Source organism: Myotis daubentonii, chromosome 16 (genome assembly GCF_963259705.1).
Source record: "Myotis daubentonii chromosome 16, mMyoDau2.1, whole genome shotgun sequence".
NCBI classification, from domain to species: domain Eukaryota; kingdom Metazoa; phylum Chordata; class Mammalia; order Chiroptera; family Vespertilionidae; genus Myotis; species Myotis daubentonii.
Genome location: NC_081855.1, coordinates 40553748 through 40574257, shown reverse-complemented (window position 1 = coordinate 40574257; position 20510 = coordinate 40553748). Strand labels below are relative to the sequence as shown.

At 38.2% G+C, this 20510-nt stretch overlaps 1 protein-coding gene across 4 annotated transcripts in view; it reads right to left on the bottom strand.

Moving 5' to 3' along the window:
- The window catches only part of CEP112 (centrosomal protein 112), a 298077-nt gene that overhangs the window by 148478 nt on the left and 129089 nt on the right, over positions 1-20510 (bottom strand). For all 4 annotated transcript variants that reach the window (XM_059670060.1, XM_059670062.1, XM_059670063.1 and 1 more), the window contains one exon: positions 12564-12746. In XM_059670060.1, the coding sequence (XP_059526043.1) occupies positions 12564-12746 (183 nt within the window). The remainder of the gene's footprint in view (positions 1-12563; positions 12747-20510) is intronic.

Here is a 20510-nt window from a genome sequence, read left to right as displayed (position 1 = left end):
TTTCTTCCTGTGTCCTAATGGGCCCCACTTGCGAGAATCCTATTTCAAATAATGACCAGAGGGGGCAACCAGTGTCACCAGCAGGACACTGTGGTGGAGAAGGGAAGAGGCAGAAGTGGCAGCAGAGATGGGCAGTATGAACCCCACACGAAGACCATGCCCAAGGGATCCGGGCCAGACCTCTCCACAGGGTATAAAGCGTCCCCAGGTACTGAGCATGCCACTCCTTTAAGCATGCTTTTCCTAGTCTAATTTGCATAGTAAATATATACTCTTTTTTGAAACTCAATGCATATGATAGCTCCTTTAATGCAACCTATTCTGGACACCTTCTCAGACCCCATGTCCCCACACCACATGACTGCCATGTCTTCACTCAGAACCAAAGCACCACCTTGATCACTTTCCTGCACTTGCTACATAAATGCCTGGAACTGCGGAAGGCCTGGACGCTGGGCCCACTGGAGAAGGCACGGACTGTAAATGTCCACTTCATGCTGGTGGTTTTACAGTTCCTTATACATCTGGTGGATCAGGCAGGCATGTAGGTGAAGGTTCCATGGGTAGAAAGGAGAAGAGAGGGTATTGATCTCCCTCCTGCCACAGAACAGTGAAGGAAGTATCTTAAAAGGCCTGATTAAATCACCACCCACTCAGAGGGTATAACTGGCAAAAAGATGCCCTTGTGGGGACTTGAGGGCCTGGATAGCTTGTCCTTCTGATCAGGGGTGCTCCTGTCTTCTCTGCTGCACAGCCTCTGATGTGTGGTAAGATGTGCCCTGTCTATGGTAAAGGCGGGCCTCCTTTCCTCTCTGTTGATACAAATCATATCGCCCCCCTTTATGACAGATGCACAAGGCCTGTCCCCAACAGCCTCTAAGCTGAAGGGGGGATTGCTCCCTTTTTAATATCCCAAGGTCTAGCATAGTGCCTGACACAATTAGGAGCTCAACCAATGACACCCAAGGAATGAATGAACATTACAGATGTGGAAAATGATGACAGGAGATAGAAAGTGGGTGACTTGGGTTGACAGAGCCAGAAAGGGGTGGAGCCTGACCTCGAGTCAGCATCTGTGTCTCCACATTGGGTAAGAAATGGGTAATTGTATCCGGGTCCATACTTTAATTATGATCCAATGACATCCAAATTCACTTTTCTGGAATCTTGACCTGCATATCCAACTGCCTGCCTGACACATCTCCATCTGAATGTTTAAGATGTAGCTCAAACTTAGCCTTGTCAACAACGGAATGCTTGCCTTTGCTTTTATTCCCTCCTAGTCATCTCATATTTAATGACACCATCTATCAAGCTGCTCAAACCCAGACTTTAGAGAACTCTTCTCTGCCTCACTCCCCACACTTAACCCAGCAGCAGGTCCCATTGACTCAAATATGTATGTCACACAGGCATCCAGGACGGTACGCAGCAGCCGCGATGGCCTTTTAAACATCTGAGTCAGATCATGCCACCTTACTGCTTAAAAGCCTCTGTCTTTCAATCACATTTAAAATCAAATCCAACTCCTCAAAGGCCCTCCCTGCCCTGCACCTGCCACACTCATGCCACACAGGCCTCCTTTCTCATCTCTCCTGCACACCCAGTTATCCTCCTACAGAGCCTCTGCCCCCATTGTTCCCTCAGGCTGGCTGGCTTCCCCCCACTTCCCCCAGCTTAGACAGCGCTTCCTTGGAGAGCCTTCTCTGAAGCCAGCTGGCACAATCATCTGTCCCTGTGTCCCATCTCTCCACTCCACTTCTCCCCCTACCGGCACTGCTTCGCGATGCTCTCTGTTCCTTTGGTTCCTGTGTGCTATCATCTGTCTTCCCCAATTCAAGTGGATGTTTCTTTGGAGCAGAGAACTAATCTGTCTTGGTCTTTGCTGTCCCCACAGCAGGAATCCCCCTTAAGGCCATATAGGCCATGCCCTACATAACTCTGGGGCCACACCAGGATGGGAAAAGCACCTCCTAAGGTGTGCGGCTGGCCCCAGGGCCTGGCATCAAGCAGCACTCAAAAAGTTTTAATTGGATAAATAAATCTAGTTGAATAAAGTCTATGTCTTAGGCAATACCCCATACAGAATTCTACCCAAGTTTTACAGATAGGAAAACTTATGTGGAAGTAAACTTGAGTTATATATTATTGAGAGTCACAATTATACAGATGTTCAAGTACACAGATCCATTTTGTCGGTATCAATATGGAACAATGAGATTCAAGTTGAAATCCTCATTTTTGAATTGGAGAATTTTTTTTTTTTTTAGGAAATACCAACTTTATGGCACTAGATTAGACCTTGATGCTCACTGCATGTCACTAGAGAAGGCTGGAGAGGGAGAAGTACAAGAGTGCGTGTCTCCACGTTTCCCAGAGTCTGACCAGCATCTGCACATCTGCATTTCTCAGGATTGACATCCACAGTGAGAGAACACACTGTACCTCCCCAACTCATGGCTTTCGTCTACGACAGCTTTGGCAGTTGTTTTTGAATAATTGAAGAACAAAAAGTTTTCAACCCTCACACTCTACTTCTCTCGTTGCGCACGCCAACATTATTTTATCTGGAGCCATTATAAAATTTGCCCAAAAAGTGAGGATAGCATTTACATTACAAAAAAATGTTTTCAGAAAACATTTGGTGAACACATGCATTTTGTACATTAAATGACATCTTTGCAAATAACAAAATAAATAAGGTTCCACTTGACCTTAGGGATCTGGGGTTTGTTTCATTAATAAATACTGACTTAAAGAGCAAACTTAAGATGAATGAATCACTAGTTTAATTTTAACCTTTTTAAAGACCTGCACTTTCAAGTACTTCTACTAGAAAATTCCCTTGTTTTGAGATGCTAGGCCTGGCTGGACTATTGGTTCCATGTTTACTGAAAGCTCCTCTGGACCACAGAGCGATAATATGCACACATGCGCACACACACATACACCTCGAGACTAATGCTGCATTGCCAAGACCCCACTAACAAGGAAAGAGATCCCAGACCCATGCCACATACCTCAGCCAACTTCATTCTCTAAGGAATTAACTCATTAACTCACTTTCAAATATAACTACTAAGTTCAGGCCTTGATTTCACATCTAAACAAAACAAATCAAAATGAGCCAGAAAAATAATGCACGTTCTCAAACCTTGCAAGTCTAATTGTGCATTGTTTCTTTCTGATTTCTTGTAATCTCTCCCCAACCTCCAGTATACAAATACCCAAAATTACTCGAGAGGTCAGATAGGAATTTAAAATAATTTTTCAAACAAGAAAAATAATTTTCATTGAATTTTAATATTTGTTTCAACTGAAAAACATTATCTCAGGGTTCACATTAATCTACCAATTTCAATGCTTTAGGTATCAACTAGGCCAATTTTTATTATTGAAAGGTTTCCTCCTGATGACAATATTTTTCAAATGTTTTCTGCACACAAATGTTAAGTAGTTTGAAAACGGACTATTATTTTCATGTAATGCAGACAATTATTTTCATGTAATAGCCTCGCTCTCTTCCCCAAACAGGAGTTCAAGGTCTCTCTGACATCAATCCCTGTCATTTTTTCTCATGAAAAACACTCAGGTGTTAAATATCTTTAGTTTCATGCAACCAGGCATGATTCCAATTAGTTCTGAATGGAAGACAGAATGACAGTGTAATAAGCTTCAATTTGCCAGCCCTTTGAACATGGGATGATATCATCATTTGGCCAATCATTTCTTGCACGTGGGCTTCAACCTCTCTGTCACAAAAAATCACCTCGAATATACAAATAAAGACATCAGAGATGTCCCTTAAAGAACTGGCTGAGTCAGAAAGCCAAAGATGACTTTTCGAAGACATCAAGGAAGGAGAGTTATTCACCCAATATTTCCTTAAAGGTAATTTCTGCCAACATTCTTAGTAATTACACTGAGGCCAGGGTGAAGAGGAGAAGCAAGAGCGATACGCTAAAAATAACTGACTGCATTCTTCCTCATGTCAGTGGGACTGACATTCAGCCTGTGGAATAAAGATTTATCTCTGGAGTGTTTTATATAAAAAATGAATTCAACTGAAAACTTTCCATTTCGACTAAAATAACTCTACAATTAAGCCAAATTTACATCAACATTAACTTGTTTTTGAGGATTCTAAAAGAATCATGTTTTCTCATTGTTCCTTGTATTACTATTGAGAAAGTCTCTATGCTTGAACTTACTCGACCTCACTTCTGAAAGTTTTTTGATTATCGGTTGTCATGCAATGAAACAAAATACATGGGCTTCTTTAGTGGGAAAATACTGACATTGAGGTCTTTGAGACTTAAAGATTCATTCCATAAAATGAATGGGTCATATGTAATATTCCAAATTAATATGTGCCTATAACAGACCTTCACCCATAATAAACCATTCACAACAAACCCTATTCACCAGTACTAAATGCAAATTCCTACGCAATTTTTATAGAGATTCGTATGGTAGACCCCCATACCTTCTTATTTCAGTAACTAGAGGCCCAATGCACAGATTCGTGCACCAGTGGGGTCGCTCGATTGTCGAACAGTCAAATGGTCAGACATTTAGCATCTTAGGCTTTTGTCCAACCATTTGTTCCACCATTCAACCAGCCACTATGATGCAAACTGACCACTAGGGGAAGACACTCTGACCGGTAGGTGAGCTTGCTGCTGGGGTCCAGTTGATCAGGATTGGACGAGATGGGCCAGACATGCCCTGGAGCCCTCCCCTGCCCTGATCATGTACTAGTGGAGTCCCTTGGCCTGGCCTGTGCCCTCTCGCAATCTGGGACCCCTTGGGGGATGTCCGCAGGCCAGGCCGAGGGACCCCACTGGTGCACGAATCTGTGCACCGTGCCTCTAGTATAGGATAATGTGAAAACATAAAGCAAATCTATTTAAAACAAAATATTCATTTTTCCAATCTATAAATTCTGAAATCTGTGGGAAAGAATTCTATTCCAAATAAAATGTTAAGAAATACATAACTCTTTAGAGTTTAATTAGCCCTGGCTCATGGCTTTGGAGAAAGGTTCAAACTATTGGTGGCAACTTGATTTGGATTTATACGGTCTGAGTTATGGGTATCAGTATTATAAATCTAGCAATGTATTAACAACCCAAAATTGAAAATGTAGTGGCATTTTTGCAGAATAAATGAAATTCAGAGACAACGAGCTCATACTTAAGCAGGCTTATGGGGCCTGGGCCTTTGCCTTGAGTCTCAGCTACATTAACCACTAGTTATATAACCCTGGGCAATTTACTTATGTTTTCTGAATCTTTTTCCAATAAATTGGAAATACATGTGGTCATCTTCTGACCCATGTAAGAAGGTCAAAACAGAGTTTCCATGGGAAATACAACCCTTATAGGGTACTGGTAAGATTGAATGGGATGATGCAATGTAACAAACCTATCAGAGAGCATGGCACACAGGAAGCATTTTAAATACTTGTTGTTGCTGCTGTAAACACATAAGTGTAAAAATTCAGTGTGGTTCTAGAAGGTACTGCTTACTAAAACTGGGATGCAAGCAGCATGATTCAATTATGACTTTGCAGCAACACCAAGGATGGCAAATCACCAAAAGCAAAGCAAACTGTGATGGGAATCTCAGCATGGGGAACAAAGAGCACCAGTGTCTGCCTCCATGCGAGGCAGACATGCACACAGAACCCTGTTCCTTTTTGCCCTGTCTGAGTCTCTGAAAACTCTACAGTCTTTCCTGAGAGAGGCTGTGAGATAAAGAATACTGAATTAAGATTAAGACGCCCTGTCTTGCTAGTCCTGTGACCCTGAGCAAGAGAATGTCCTTGAACCACAGTTCCTTTATCTGTAAAATGAAAATAATTGGATGTGCTCATCTCTTTAGATTACTTATCTGACTATTTTATTGCTGGATGCTTAGACACTAGATGTAGCTAGCTAGAAGCTCCTTGTCTGGCAGAACACAGTGTATACAAAGGTTGGTATTCCCCTGCAGTCTCCCAATTTTCACCACTGCGGTTATCACATTATATCCCCTATTTTCAGTATCTCCAGCATTGAATTATTGCTCCTTCAAGAACAATATTAATATTTCTAAGAAACCTATTAAGTAGAATGAGAACAAAAGATAGATTTTTAAAGCAAGCATTATTAATTGACATGAGGTTGCTAATTCAAAGGGAATACTTTATATGTTATTTGGAAGGTTTGTCTTTAAAAAGAATATTCTTTATCTGAAAGTGGACCACATGCCATAGAATGTGGTTTCCATGGTAACTGCCACATTTAAAAAATATGCACAGGACCAAAGATACACTGTATAATACTTCTGCAAATGGATCATTCTTAGAGAAATCAGTTTCTTGAGCTCAGCCTATTATTTTTTGCTTTTTAAATTTAATATAATTTCCTCCACAATGAGGACCAAGTTGAATTATTTAAAATAGTTTAATTATAGGTAAATATGCTAATCTTGTGTTTATAAGATCGAAATAATTATAGAATTATAATGGAAAAAGAAAACTGGTGACCTACAAAAAAATGTAAACTTTACCTGAAAGGGCATCTTCCTATATTTTCTCCTAGTTATGTAGCTAAGAAATAGTATTCTTATACATAGTAATACATATAATAACATATGAATACAAAACATATTGAATTCATATGTAATGTTAGACACATCACTACTAATAAAATGAGATCTTCCCATCCGAGCATCTATGTCTAAACAGAAGAAGGACTTTGGTCCTATTTGGAAAATTCTGTATCCCTCTGCTTTTGATGTCAGGAAAACAATATTTCCCCCACAGGCTTTTAAAAGTGGCTTAGTTAGGAAAACCTCTATATGTTAAATGTACACAGAAAGCTCCTGGGCTATCTTAATTCTATGCACTCCAAGGATGCTATGAAACATCATCTAAAGAAAATAAATTAAAAACTGTAATGTGTGGTTTTACCACAAGTCCATTATTTGTGAAATACTAAAGTGAATTGTTCAAAACATTTTCCCACCAACTCTTCTAATGTCTGACATTAAACATATGAAGAAGGTGAAGGAATTAAGCAAAAAACACAACAAACCTATAGACCCAGACAACAGTATGGTGATGGTTACCAGAGGGAAAGCGGAGAGTGGGGAGTAGAAGAGGGTGAAGGGGGGATAAATGGTGACGGAAGGAGACTAGACCCTGGGTGGGGAGCACACGATTCAGTGTGTAGACGATTATTACAGAACTGTGCACTTGAAACCTGTACGGTTTTATTAAGCAATGTCACCCCAATACATTCAATTAAAAATAGAAAAATTATGTACATTGCAGCAAATCCCACTTAACACTTAAAACCCACTGAATTCCACTCCTCCAAATAATGCAGGGTGCCAGGGGATGAGTATCAAAGCGTGGTGTGTGCACAGCTGGAAGGCCAGGCAACCACTCTGATGTGACTGTGGTGTCGCTAGGGAGAAGCAGGGAACACAAAGCAGGGCTATGCTAACAGCAACAGCCCCACTACATTGGGGGGGGGGGGGGGAGAGAGGGGGGATACAGTTTATATAGTTTGCTTTATCCAAGCAATCAGTCCAGTTTGACCCAAAGAAATAAAAATATTTACCACCTCAAAACCAAACAAATGCTATTAGTGAGTAAATATTGATGATGAAATACTGTTTTGGTTATGTAGGTAGGATGTGAACCATTTCAGTACTGGTACAAATATTCTACACTCCTGGACCAAATTACCACTTGATTTTATTATTTCATATAGTTTTCCATATTATCAATCCAGAGGACAAGAGAATCAGAGATAAAAGAGAGAGAGTACTAATACACTGGGAAATTAACATCAGGGCATTAACTTTTAAACCATTTCCAAGCTCAGCCATGTTCCTAGTTTTTTCTTCCTCCAGACATTTTGTAAGGGTTTCTGGAAGTAACATAATAATACTGCTAGAGTTTGCTAGGCTTGTGACTTAAAATATGCTTTCTTTTTATTTAAGTATCTAAAAATTGGATCTTTCAAAGTAGCTGTTGTTTGATGTTGAGAATAACTAAATTCTCAATAAATTAAAGTAAAAGTTTGGCATATAAAAATAAAACCTAATAATTATATTTTTGAAAGTAATTAAAGAACCTAAGGTTTTCCCACCAGGTTTTATTTCCAAATGTTTTAACACATAGAGAACATAATCAGTTATATTAGTCAGTATCCTTTATTTTAAGTCTCATATCAAAAATTTCTCTCTAAATTGAGAGCTAGGAAAAGAAAAACATGAACTGGTATGATTTTTTTTCATTAGATAATTAGAATCACATAATTCATCATGTTTTCCTTTTTGCTATGGCTTCTAGTCAAGCTCAGAGCTCAAACTTGTACTTAACTGAAGCATTTTTTTAAAGTATGGATTTTCTGATGTGGTTAATATCATTTATTGCTTAATTATTTTCAATTATATTTTACATGTCTAAGCATGTATTTATCATAAAATGCTGCTTCTCAAATACTTTTTGAAAGTAGCTGGCATATAAAGAAATTAAAATCAAGTATTTTCAATAGAAAAATGCTTCCCCCAAAATGCCCAGTGTTCAGAACATCCATCTTGTTAAATTCGTCCTTAGGCTATCTTGAAAGAATAATAGCTAGTGTTAATCCACTGCACACACCCACACTCAGATCATTAATGGAGACTTTGATCTTGTACCCAGATTCCCAAATTCATGTGAAATAATATTATTGAGATATAATTTTACAAATTAAAATGGTTTTCACTTTTTTGAAAAACTTTTTGGTAAACAGAAGAGAGGAAGAAAAGTTTTTCTGAAAACACATTTTAGAATCAGTAACAGGTGCAGCCACTTTACTGTGAACCAATATGGCAAAATCAAGGTGATCTGTCCACTATTTTGTAAAAGTTGTTTCTCTTAGAATCATAATTCTCAATTTAGGGAATCCACAAAGGCATTGAGATGCCAATGTCTGGCAGGACCCCTCTTACTAGATACAACATCTATATACTCAGATGTCACTATAACCTTCAGGTCTGTTGTACCTCATCTGCATTATACTGATGGTAGTTCACAGTGGCAGCTGTGGTCCCCTGACTCCTTGATTTGTCTGAACCTCATAGACAACTGTCCTAAGATGGTGACACCACCTCTGGGGCAAATCACAAAGGTTCTCTGTAACAGTCTCAGACACTTTGGCAACAAACATAAAAGATCAAGCATTCTCTAAACGGTTCAGGGCCCTAAAAGAGCAATGAAGAGATCAAGGAACCTATGTTCTGTTTTCCTTCTAATTCAAAGGGGTAAACTGTAGAAATTCTTTTCTTGCATGGCAGTTCAGTAGCAAAGCAAGAATTACATGCAGAACTATCATGTTGGAAGTTTCCTAGAAGAATCTTAATTAAAAAAAAATAAGTTCTCTTTGTATTAAAAACATGATTGGATGAACCCAATCCTTCTTCAAAATAATTTCAAAAAGAGGGATCTGACAAATGAGAAACTGACGTTGTGAATTTCTGTGTTGATATCTACTGATCTAGATGCTTTTTCTTAAACATTATGACCTTAAGTAGATACCAGACTAAACATGAGGGTGGTAAATTAATGTGCATTTCAGCAAATCACAGCAGTGAAAATCAAGGTATATGACATAAATATAATATATGCACAGAATAATTAGCTAAATGCACCAAATAAAATGAAGGGAGTGGTTAATTGCCCTTAGTTGCATTATTATATCTTATCATTTCTTTCTAACAGAAATTACTTGAATAACAACCAACCTATATATAGCATATTCACCAAAAAGTACTTCTTAGTTGATATATATGATTCACCTTATGGTAGGTAACTATATAATAATGATTTCATTATCAATATGCAATATATCAAACCTTTAGAAAGGCCAAAAGTATACCATATATTTAGTATACAATTTTTCATATACTGTATGTACTCTACAATCTGATGGAAGAAAAGCAGCAAACAAAGCTATAGTATCCACGTAGCTATTCCACGGGTCCTCTGTGGTTCAGTATTTCAACTAGTCCTTTCTACAAAATGGCCTCCATTGTTAACGGAAGCAGCCAAACGTGAACTGAAAATCAAATCTTTCTGGAACTAAAATTAAAAATCAGACAATCCAATATTTAAGACACCTGTGTTTGTTCTGCATCAAACCACAAAATAGTGACTTGAAAAAAGATCTATTTTAAAAAATATATGCCCACTTTGTCTTTTTGAGATCTAGGAATGGAATTCAGGACTGAAAAGGCATTATACATGAGATTATTTAGAGCACAATCATGACAAGATATATTTGGGAAATTTAGGACTTATCTGAAGGAAACTTTGAAACAATAGCCTCAAAGAATAACCAAAAATAATTGCAAAGCATTACATTTTGGCATATATGATAAGATTTTTAAAAATATAACATTGATAAAGTTTTTAAAAAACATATTCTCTAAAATTAACTAATTATGTAACTTATATAGTAATCCTTTTCATTTTGATCAAGAATGCATTTAGCCCGTTTCCATTGCTTCTTAGCATTCCCAGGACAGCAATTCCAATTGTTTCAAGAAAGACGCAAAATATGAGAAACATAATCCTATGTATAATATAGCATTTGAAGAAGTCACATGGTCCTCATACTTAATATTTCAATTAGAAGAAATTCAATTAATAACCTTATTATATTGTCCCTTAATTATATGGGACAATTCTAAAATTTCCCTTTTGTTACCATTGGATGGACCGCACCCTATACATGGCAGATATGACATATGCCAAAGTCACAAAGATTTCCACTAAATTTGGCTGCCACTTGTGTTGGCTTTCTACAACACCACTAAAATAGTAGTAAGTGATATAAATTAATGGATTTTATTGTATCAATTATTCAATTTTACTTGGCACACAGGCACCACACTGACTCACAACTCTAACATCACACAAGACAATGGTAGACTTAGTATCATCTCTGAAGGAGAAATGAATTTTGAAAATATTCTTAACAAATTGTACGGCTCACAATAAAAATATCAGCATAGATTTTATAAAAGCTGTAATTGGATGGTGGCAGAAATATAATACCCATTTATTTCCTAGGAACTACCTGAGTATTCTCATACTCTGGCTACTATAATGACTACATACTTAGTCAGCAAACCCCATAAAACAAGTTGAAAATAATTTTCATGTAAATGTAGATTATTGACACACAAAAAAGGCTGTGCTGAGTATATCTATATTGCCCAGTCATTATCCGAAAGTGAAAGACTCAAGGTCAAATGAAAAATAACCAATAACTCCCATTCTTTGCTTTACTGCCTCCCACCCTCCATTCAAGAAATTAGCTTGTTTAATCAGTTGTATTTTCATGTTTAGATAATTATAAATTTGTATAAACACATATTAAAACAAATGGAAGGTTTACTTCATTGTTCAAAAATTATATTATTTGGGGAGAAAGAATAACTAGGAAGAAGCTTATGTGTGGTATGGATAATATGGTTAGATTTTAATGGGAAAAGAGCTATTTCAGCTTAGTATATTATATGGTTGTATTAGAAAATAAAATGATCTCTTTATTGTTATCAATTGCTCTTCAATTTTTCTTCAATAAAATTTCACAGCAATCACCTCAAGGGGATACACTAAAGGCCTCTGATTATATACAGGGTGGGGCACAAGTAGGTTTCTAGTTATGAGTACACAAAACACAGGTTATTCTTATATTATTATTTATTAATTACTGTGTTATTTCCCATACAAACTCCTGTAAACCTACTTTTGCCCCACCTTGTATACCCTATAGAATGTATTGCACTACAAAGACACACGCTCAGTAAGAATTTTTTTCATCTGAAATTTATAAAGATAATTTTTCATGCTGACAGTGCACATTTCATCCGTAAGTCTGAAGAGTCAAATGCTACCACAGCTGGGGGTTATTCTGCCAAATGGCTTCCAACAGGGACGACAGAGATGGAGGCTAGGAGGCATGTGTATGTGCATGAAGGAAAAAGCAACAGACCTGATGGGAAATAGCCTTTCGCTGGAGTCATTTTTATCAATTACCATCTGAGGGATCTAATCAGATATAGAGTCTAATGGGGAAAAAAGCAACACTAGGAAGCAAAAGCAAATATTAAAACAGCTGCTTGATTACCTACAGAGATTAAAACAAAAAGCAAGGAGTGAGGCTGATATATTTCATAGGGATTTGCTAAGGCTGAGGGGAGGGGTAAGGGGCAGATACCTTTAAAAAATCCATCATGAAAGGAATTGAGACAAGATTATAAAAAAGGGGCCAAGTTATAGCACACCATGGGATTTTTAATCTGGCTACCTGTGGTTTCTGTAGTTAAAGCCTTATTCATCCTTAAAACAAGGGGGTGGGGGGTGGAGGGAAGAAAACAAAAAAAAAATCACATTTATATGTCAGTTTTGCAAATGATCAAACAGCGTGCGTCAACAAGAATAATAAGAAAACATGAAACGCTGATGACTTTTTAAAAAGATGCCCGTTTTATCAAATATTATTGGTAATTACCTGTGAATCTCGTTTCTTGAACTCTTGAATTTGATTTTCGTGCTCCATATTGGCAGCGCGAAGCTGTTTTTCCAGGTTTTCAATATCCCGTTCATGGTCTCGGACTAGGCTATCCTTCTCTGCGTTATGCTGCTGTAATAGGTGCGTCTTCTCCTGTTCATGCTCCAGCTTCAGCTCTACTATCTGATTGGACAATGAGGAGGACAGTTCATCAACAGAACATCCTTGTCGTCATGACAACTCATGGACAGCTTAATTTTTCCCTAATTTGACCAAGTTCAAAATTTTATTTTTGCGTCATTATTACCTCACCCTTGAATACTCTCATTTTTGGGGGGGAGTGGGGAAGGTTTACCCAAATCTCCTAATATTCAAGACAGTTGGGCATATTCAGTAAATCCTTCTGCAATCTGTTGACACAAATGCCTGAATATTGAAAAAAAAAATTATGTTGAATGCTAGGTATTTCCTCCCCATGAATTTGGGTATTACTGATCAGCAATGGTTATAAATGGTTAATAGTCCGTATGCTTTGCTTTTTGCTTAAATATATAAGCGTATGAGCAGCAATTAAATCGGTCAGTTTTCTTTATGATTTTTAAATAAAAGATCGGAGCTAAATACGCATCTGGATTATTGTATATACAGTTGTCTTTTTAAAAATAAAATGATAAATTTCAAAGCTCTATTATCTCATTGTCAGCTACGGTATACCAACATAAACAGATGTTATGTGTTCCAGAAGGGCACCTGCTGTGCTGCAAGCTTGCGCCATGATTTCATAAAAAGCATTCTATTCTCAGGATCCTTTCCCAGTCCACTCCACACTGGAGACTGTGACCTTGGCCAGTCTGAGCCTCTCCCTGCAAGACTGAATGGCAGCCGGAGACCAAGGGCCTGGTTGCCGCAGCTTTGATACTAATCCTCCCAGACTGTGCACAATGGCACCCTACCTGGCCTGCAAACTATAGCCAGCCAGGCTGTCTTTGAAGCAGGTGATGAATAGGGGACTGCAGGAAGCCAGCTTCCCCAGTGAACTCCAGGCCACACAGCTGCTAAGAACAGTCACTTGGATTTTTCTTCAGTTTTGGTGGATTTCAGTGGAAAAAACTGCTGTTATCTAGAATATGTTGTGTTATTTTCGGCGTGAGAATCCATCTTCAAAAAAGCTAACAGTAGGAGCCTGCTCCAAACCGATCTTGTTTCGTGCAATGAATCACCAGACTACCATATCTTAAAGCTATAGCATTCATTTCTCCAGACACACATGCTGCACTCAATTTCAGAAGTTATTTTCCTTTAAGATTTAGAAGTCTTATCCTCTATTTGCAAATTAAGAGTCAAAACACAAATTAAATTTACTTTTAATTTAAACAACAGGTTTCAAATTTTTTTCTGATAATGATCTTTCTTAGCGAACTGAAAAATCAACCATAAATTTCTGACCACTCATAAATTATGCTATTTAGAAGAAAGAACAGTATTCAAATTCTTGAATATATACACTTATCAGAACAAAAAAATGTATAAAATATGAAAAAAATTATTTTGTATCTGAGAATAAAGATGCACTCTAGCCCTGACTGGTTTGGTTCAGTGGATAGAGCGCCGGCCTGTGGACTGAAGGGTCTCAGGTTCGATTCCGGTCAAGGGCATAAGAAAAAAAAAAAAAAGAATAAATAAATAAATAAATAAATAAATAAATAAATAAATAAAAAGATGCATTCTAGTGAATTTATGTTTATTTAAAATGTAGGAATCTTCAATATTATTCTACTTCTGTCACTTTTTTCCTAAAACACTATTATCAAGTAGTAAAGAAATGTTTCTTTGATTATTTAAAATAAATTGAGCCCTAGCTGGTTTTGCTCAGTGGATATAGCATCAGCCTGAAGACTGAAGGGTCCCGGGTTTGATTCCCGTCAAGGGCACATGCCCAGGTTGCGGACTCGATCCCCAGTGTGAGGCGTGCAGGAGGCAGCCAATCAATGATTCTCTCTCATCATTGATGTTTCTAGCTCCCTCTCCCTGCCTCTCTGAAATCAATAAAAATATGTAAAAAATAAAATAAATTGACATGTTTTATCCTATAGTTCATACAACTACAATGTTAATCACAACGAAAGAGAGAATTTAAAAAGGTATTTATATTACTGTACTTTTTTTCAGGCAGCCAAGTGTATGAATTATGGAGTTAGGATATTTTTAGTTCTTGGACATTATTTTTACTCGGCATTATGTTATCAAGCATCATTATAACAAAATTATAAATTTTACTGAAAATCATTTAAGTATGTAATACACTGAAAGGAAATAGAAGGAGGTGGAAAGTTCCACTTAGATCTCAAACGCCTCAGAAAAACCATAAGAATGGGTATGATTTAAAATTTATAGCAAAACATTTTACAATACTCTAGGGAAAAGTAACAATTGATCTATAATTAAGGCAGAAGAATTTTTTCCCCCAAGAAAAGACACATGACCAGAAATCACTGTGAGGTTGGTAGTAATGGTGCCACCTTGCTCCAGGGTCTGGGAATAATGCATTTTCAGAGTAACTTTCTGAGTCATTTAGAGTTCTTTCTGATAGACTGATCAATGACCCTGCCCATATTCAACTTTGAATTCATTCTAAAAAATCAGGAGCAAATGAAATAGATAATGGAATTTCAAACCTAAACATAAACATTCATAAATAATTTGTTTGTTATTTTGTTATGACATGTTGCTCAGTGATGCTAATGAATAAATCTCAAAGTTGCTGGGGTCTTTTAAAGTGAAATAGTCAGGCTTGCCTGCTTGATCCAACACTGCTTGGCCAACTTCTAGATGTTATGAACCCTTTCTGATCTTTGCCTAGGTTTCTTCACTGTCAGTATCCTCTGACAGTTGTGTCTTCTGATAACTGGCAGAGTCCAGGAGAAAAACCCTAATGTTTTGGAAACATTTTGATGATAGATTTATAACCACAAATGCCATGATGAAGGTGGATCTATGATTAAATTCAAGGTTTCACTTGTTCCTAGTCCCTTTCAGGTAAGAAAATGGTAAAAGGATTCTTGGATTTTCCAGTTTGGTCCTTTACTTATGGGCACATCTGAAGGGTAAACAGAAAGTAGCATATCCTCCTTACCTTGGACTATACCATTTTTGGTTGACCAACAACAATTTCTAATGGAGGTAGTGGTGACCAGGAGGTGGTAAATCACGGAAAATGTAGAGGATGTAAAAGTACATAGCATCCACAAGGATGAATGTTGAGTGGTCGATGTGGTCTCTAAGTCAAGGTGGTCCAAAATCTATAATATGTACTACAGGGGAAATATGATGCACCATCACCAAGGAACCTACTTAATTAATGCTGGCTAAAGTTATCCATGTAATACAGGAGGAAAAGCTTCAAGTTCCCTAATCCAAAAGCACTGACTGTGGACCAGGTAATTATATGTGTAGTGCACACTCTACAGGTACTAAAACAGACTGGCATGTCTTCCAGGGACAAGGAAAGTGATCAGCCCTCACTTGCAAACATCTGCTAGCATCTGGCAGTCCCTTGAGTTACTGAGCTTGATGGCGTGGTGGTCGGGCTTTGGGTGAGAAAATGGCTTTATTGTCTAGAAACTACTAGGTTGACTCACATGTAATGACCCTTTTTGTAGGTCAAATAGAAGATGGATAAGTGTCCTGCTTCATCTACTATGAAACCCATCACACACTCTGAAAGTGAGGTTCAAGAGTAAAGTGTTGGAGTTCTGAAACCCCTGCAAGCACAGCTCTCTATCCCAGACTAAATCATTCTGCAGTCTGATGATGATGATGTTCCCACTCCAACAAAGGCTTCGCAGGAGTGCCAACAGCAGGAGCACATTCCAGGCCCAGAGAAAGACCAAGTGGGAACTGCTAGATATCCAAGTTGATGGGGGGCTTGGAATATATATTTAAGTCCTGGTAGCTGTTTTACAATAAATTAGCACTAGCAAATATGACCTGAATGCCTTTTAATAATCTTATAAAGAAAAAGACAAAGGGGATAAAATAAGTCATTAATTCTCAGTACACAACACATAGACCAACACATCCCAATGATACGCCTCAATGTCAGAAATTCTAAAACCAGAAACAAATTACAGAAGTTCCAGAATGCACCTAACACATTAAAAAGGAGAAATTATGGTGCAAAATACTACCTAAAATAACCTCATCTGTAACTAAATGATAAAATCTGTATTCTACAAGCCTTGGTATAAAGGGGTAAAGCCCTAGTGAATGTAAATATAAAAGTTGAAGAGTTTGGAGTGATTTAGAGGCTATCTAGTACAACAGTCATCTTTTTTAAACATTTTTTTTTATTGATTTCAGAGAGGAAGGAAGAAGTAAAAAGAGATAGAAACATCAATGATGACAGAGAATCACTGATTGGCTGCCTCCTGCATACCCTACACAGGGGATCAAGTCCGCAACCCAGGCATGTGCCCTCACCAAGAATTGAACCATGACCTCCTGGTTCCTAGGTTGATGCTCAACTCCTGAACAACACAGGCTGGGCTACAACATGAATCTTAATCAGGAATCTTCCCTATCACACTGAAAGCTGGTCACTCAGCTGCTGCTGGACTGGTTTTAGCACTAAGGGAATAACTGTGGTCTAAGGCAACCTATGCCTCACACTGAACATGCCTGGCACTGGAACTCCTGGGTACAGATAGCAGGAAAAGCTGAAAACTGTAAAAAGAAAAACAAATGTTAAAACACACACACACACACTCACTGACAGCAGTCAAACAAGGAAAGAGAACTATCATGAATATCACCTTTGCCATAAATTTCAGAAAGTATTGGTTAAGAAAGGAAAGAGAAGGTTCTGACATGGTTTGGTGAGATCTACTATTTTGTCTCCATCCCCTGGAGGTAGAGCTGCTAAGCTGAAATAATGCTGGGGAATATTATTTAATACCCCAGTTTTGTAGAAAATAGACTAAACATTAATCATTCCCTTTCCCTGTTGCAAAATAATACCCATGTATGTGCCCTGGTGGAGAATAGGAGGGTAATTGCATGGGGTAGAAATGGCTGATTGAAAGAAATGAATTAAGCTAGGAAAGTGAAAAACTGGGGCTTATTCTTCCTGATAGAATTATCAGCTTCAAAGTTCCCATAAGAAAAGAAAAAATCCTCCAATACAGAGCACAAAACCTGGTGTAGGACATTAATAAAATGTTAAAAGAACAGGTCTCATTTTCTCTAACAAAAGTTGCTCAAAGCTCCAACCAAGTTCTCCTCCTCCATCCTTATCATAATCTCAAACTATAGAAAAGTAAATGCAACAAAATACCTATGGCCTCAAACTGTGACTGAAAATAGAGACAAAAAAGGAATCAAAGAGAATTCATGCGCATTATAACAGAACAAGTAGTAGATTTGGATAGAGCTACCCCTATTAAGCCCAAGCAAGATGAAGGAAAAAAGTGTCTAAACAACTATAAATTTATTATATCAGGGGGAAAAAATGAACTGAGCTAAAAAGGAGGAGGAAAGAAAGGAGGAGGAAGGGAGAAAAACATACTTTAAAAATCAGAAACAATTAGAGTAATAGGATAACTTACTAAGAATATGAGTACGATGACAGAGAACTCTAAGATAAAAAGATAAAACAACAAACCAAGGATTAAAATAACTCCATCACAAAATTAATTCTAAAGTAAAAACAACAATATCTATCTATATAAAAGGCTAATATGCAAAGTGTCCCCTTGGGAGTTCGACCAAAAGACCAGCAGTTCAATTGCTTGCTATGATGCACACTGACCACCAGGGGTGGCGCAGAACAAAGGAAGGCCCCGGCTGGCAGCCAGAAGCCAGAAAGAAGGCCTCAGCAAGTAGCCAGCAGACCCTGATAGGCCCTGATTGCCAGCCAGGCCTAGGGACCCTAACAGTTCACGAATTTCGTGCACCAGGCTTCTAGTTCTGAATAAACATGGCTGAAAATCTAATCATTGACTCAGACCGAAGACTTGAGCTAATCATAGTAAAGGCCCATGAAGGAGACAGAAGATTATACAGAGAGAAAATAGAAAAAGGAAATCCATGTATACATAGATATGTCAGAAAATTTCTCTGAAATAAATGAAGAGATGAATGTGTGTACCAAAGAAGTACAATGTACTGATATACCAAGTCAGATTGAGAAAAGATGGCTGAAAAATACTATAACTAACTCAAGCATGGAAAAACTCAGACTATAAAACACAAACTACTAAAAACAAACAAACAAACAAAAAACCCCATACACAAAAATAAAAACACTTAAGGAAATTTGGGCAACCAGGAGGTAAACAAAGAATCTGTTTTAAGAACAATTAGTTGCCACAAGACAGTGGAGCAACGTGTACAAAGCTTTATGGAAAGAAAGATGACCAGAGAATTTTATTCCCAGCCAAACTATCTTTCAAAAATATAGTGATTCTCAAGCATACAAAAATGCAGTGAATACAACAAATATATGCCCTTCCTGAAAAAAACTCTATTTAATGATGATGTCTCATTAGTTAATAGATGAATCAAAATAAAGGACTCAGATATGAAAGAAGCTGTGCTAAAAGTCCTGGTGGTAGATATATAATTGATTTAAATTTAAAAATTACCTCTATGTAACTGTGAAATCATGGTTTTAGAACAAAATATAAATGCTACAAATTTCTGTGATATATAAATAATACTTTAACTGACAAAATAGAGTGGTAGGAGTGGAAGTGTAAGCACGATAATTTTATTTTTTACTAGAGGCGCGATTCACGAATTTCATGCAAGAGTAGGCCTTCCTTCCCCTGGCTGCCAGCACCGGCTTCCCTCTGGCAGCCGAGACCCGGGTTTCCCTCTGGCCTCCAGCAGGCACCCGGGACCCAGGATTCCCTCACAGCCCCAGCTTGGGGTGTAATTAGCATATTATGCTTTTATTATTATAGACTAGTGGCCCATTGCATGAAGATTCATGCAATAGGCCTTCCTTCCCCTGGCTGCCGGCACCAGTTTTCCTCCAGCACCTGGGACCCAGGCCTTTGGTCTGGCCACAGCAGCGAGGCTTGGCTTCTCCGCTCTGGCTGCTCCCAACCCCTCCTTTTTTAAATATATATTTTATTGATTTTTACAGAGAGGAAGGGAGAGGGATAGAGAGTTAGAAACATCAATGAGAGAGAAACATCGATCAGCTGCCTCCTGCACACTCCCTACTGGGGATGTGCCCGCAACCAAGGTACATGCCCTTGACCGGAATCGAACCTGGGACCCTTGAGTCCGCAGGCTGATGCTCTATCAACTGAGCCAAACTGGTTAGGGCTCCTTTCTCCTCCCCCCCCACCCTCCACTCCTCGAGTGGAGCCAGGGCGGATTGGAAGCCTGGGTTTCCCCTGGTGACCCAGGCCCCCAGCCCCTCCTTGAGTGGAGCCAAGGCCCTCAACCCCTCCTTGAGCGGAGCCCAGAGCGGGTGGGAAGCTTGGCTTCCTCCGTCGCTGGGAGCAACCCAAGCCTCCTGCTCATTCCAACTCCGTGGCCGCCACCATCTTCAGTCGTCTTCAGTCTTTACTCTGTGCCTGCGTATGCAAATTAACCACCATCTTTGTTGGGTTAATTTGCATAGTCGCTCTGATTGGCTGGTGGGTGTAGCAGAGTGATGGAGTGATGGTTAATTTGCATGTTTCTCTTTTATTAGTGTAGATAGTACAGAGTGAATTAATGTTCTTAAAATTGAACCATAAAATCTGAAAATGACTCTAACCTCAATGTATTTTTAATCTTTATTTCTTATGTTCTAAGATATAATTTCTTATACGATAAAGAAACATTTTGTAAATTTCAGAAATTCCTTTAACTCCCTTTGTTTCTTAAACTTTCACATAAAAATATTTTAATAAGTGGCAAATACAGCATGCCCCTGTTTCTAAAAAATTATCC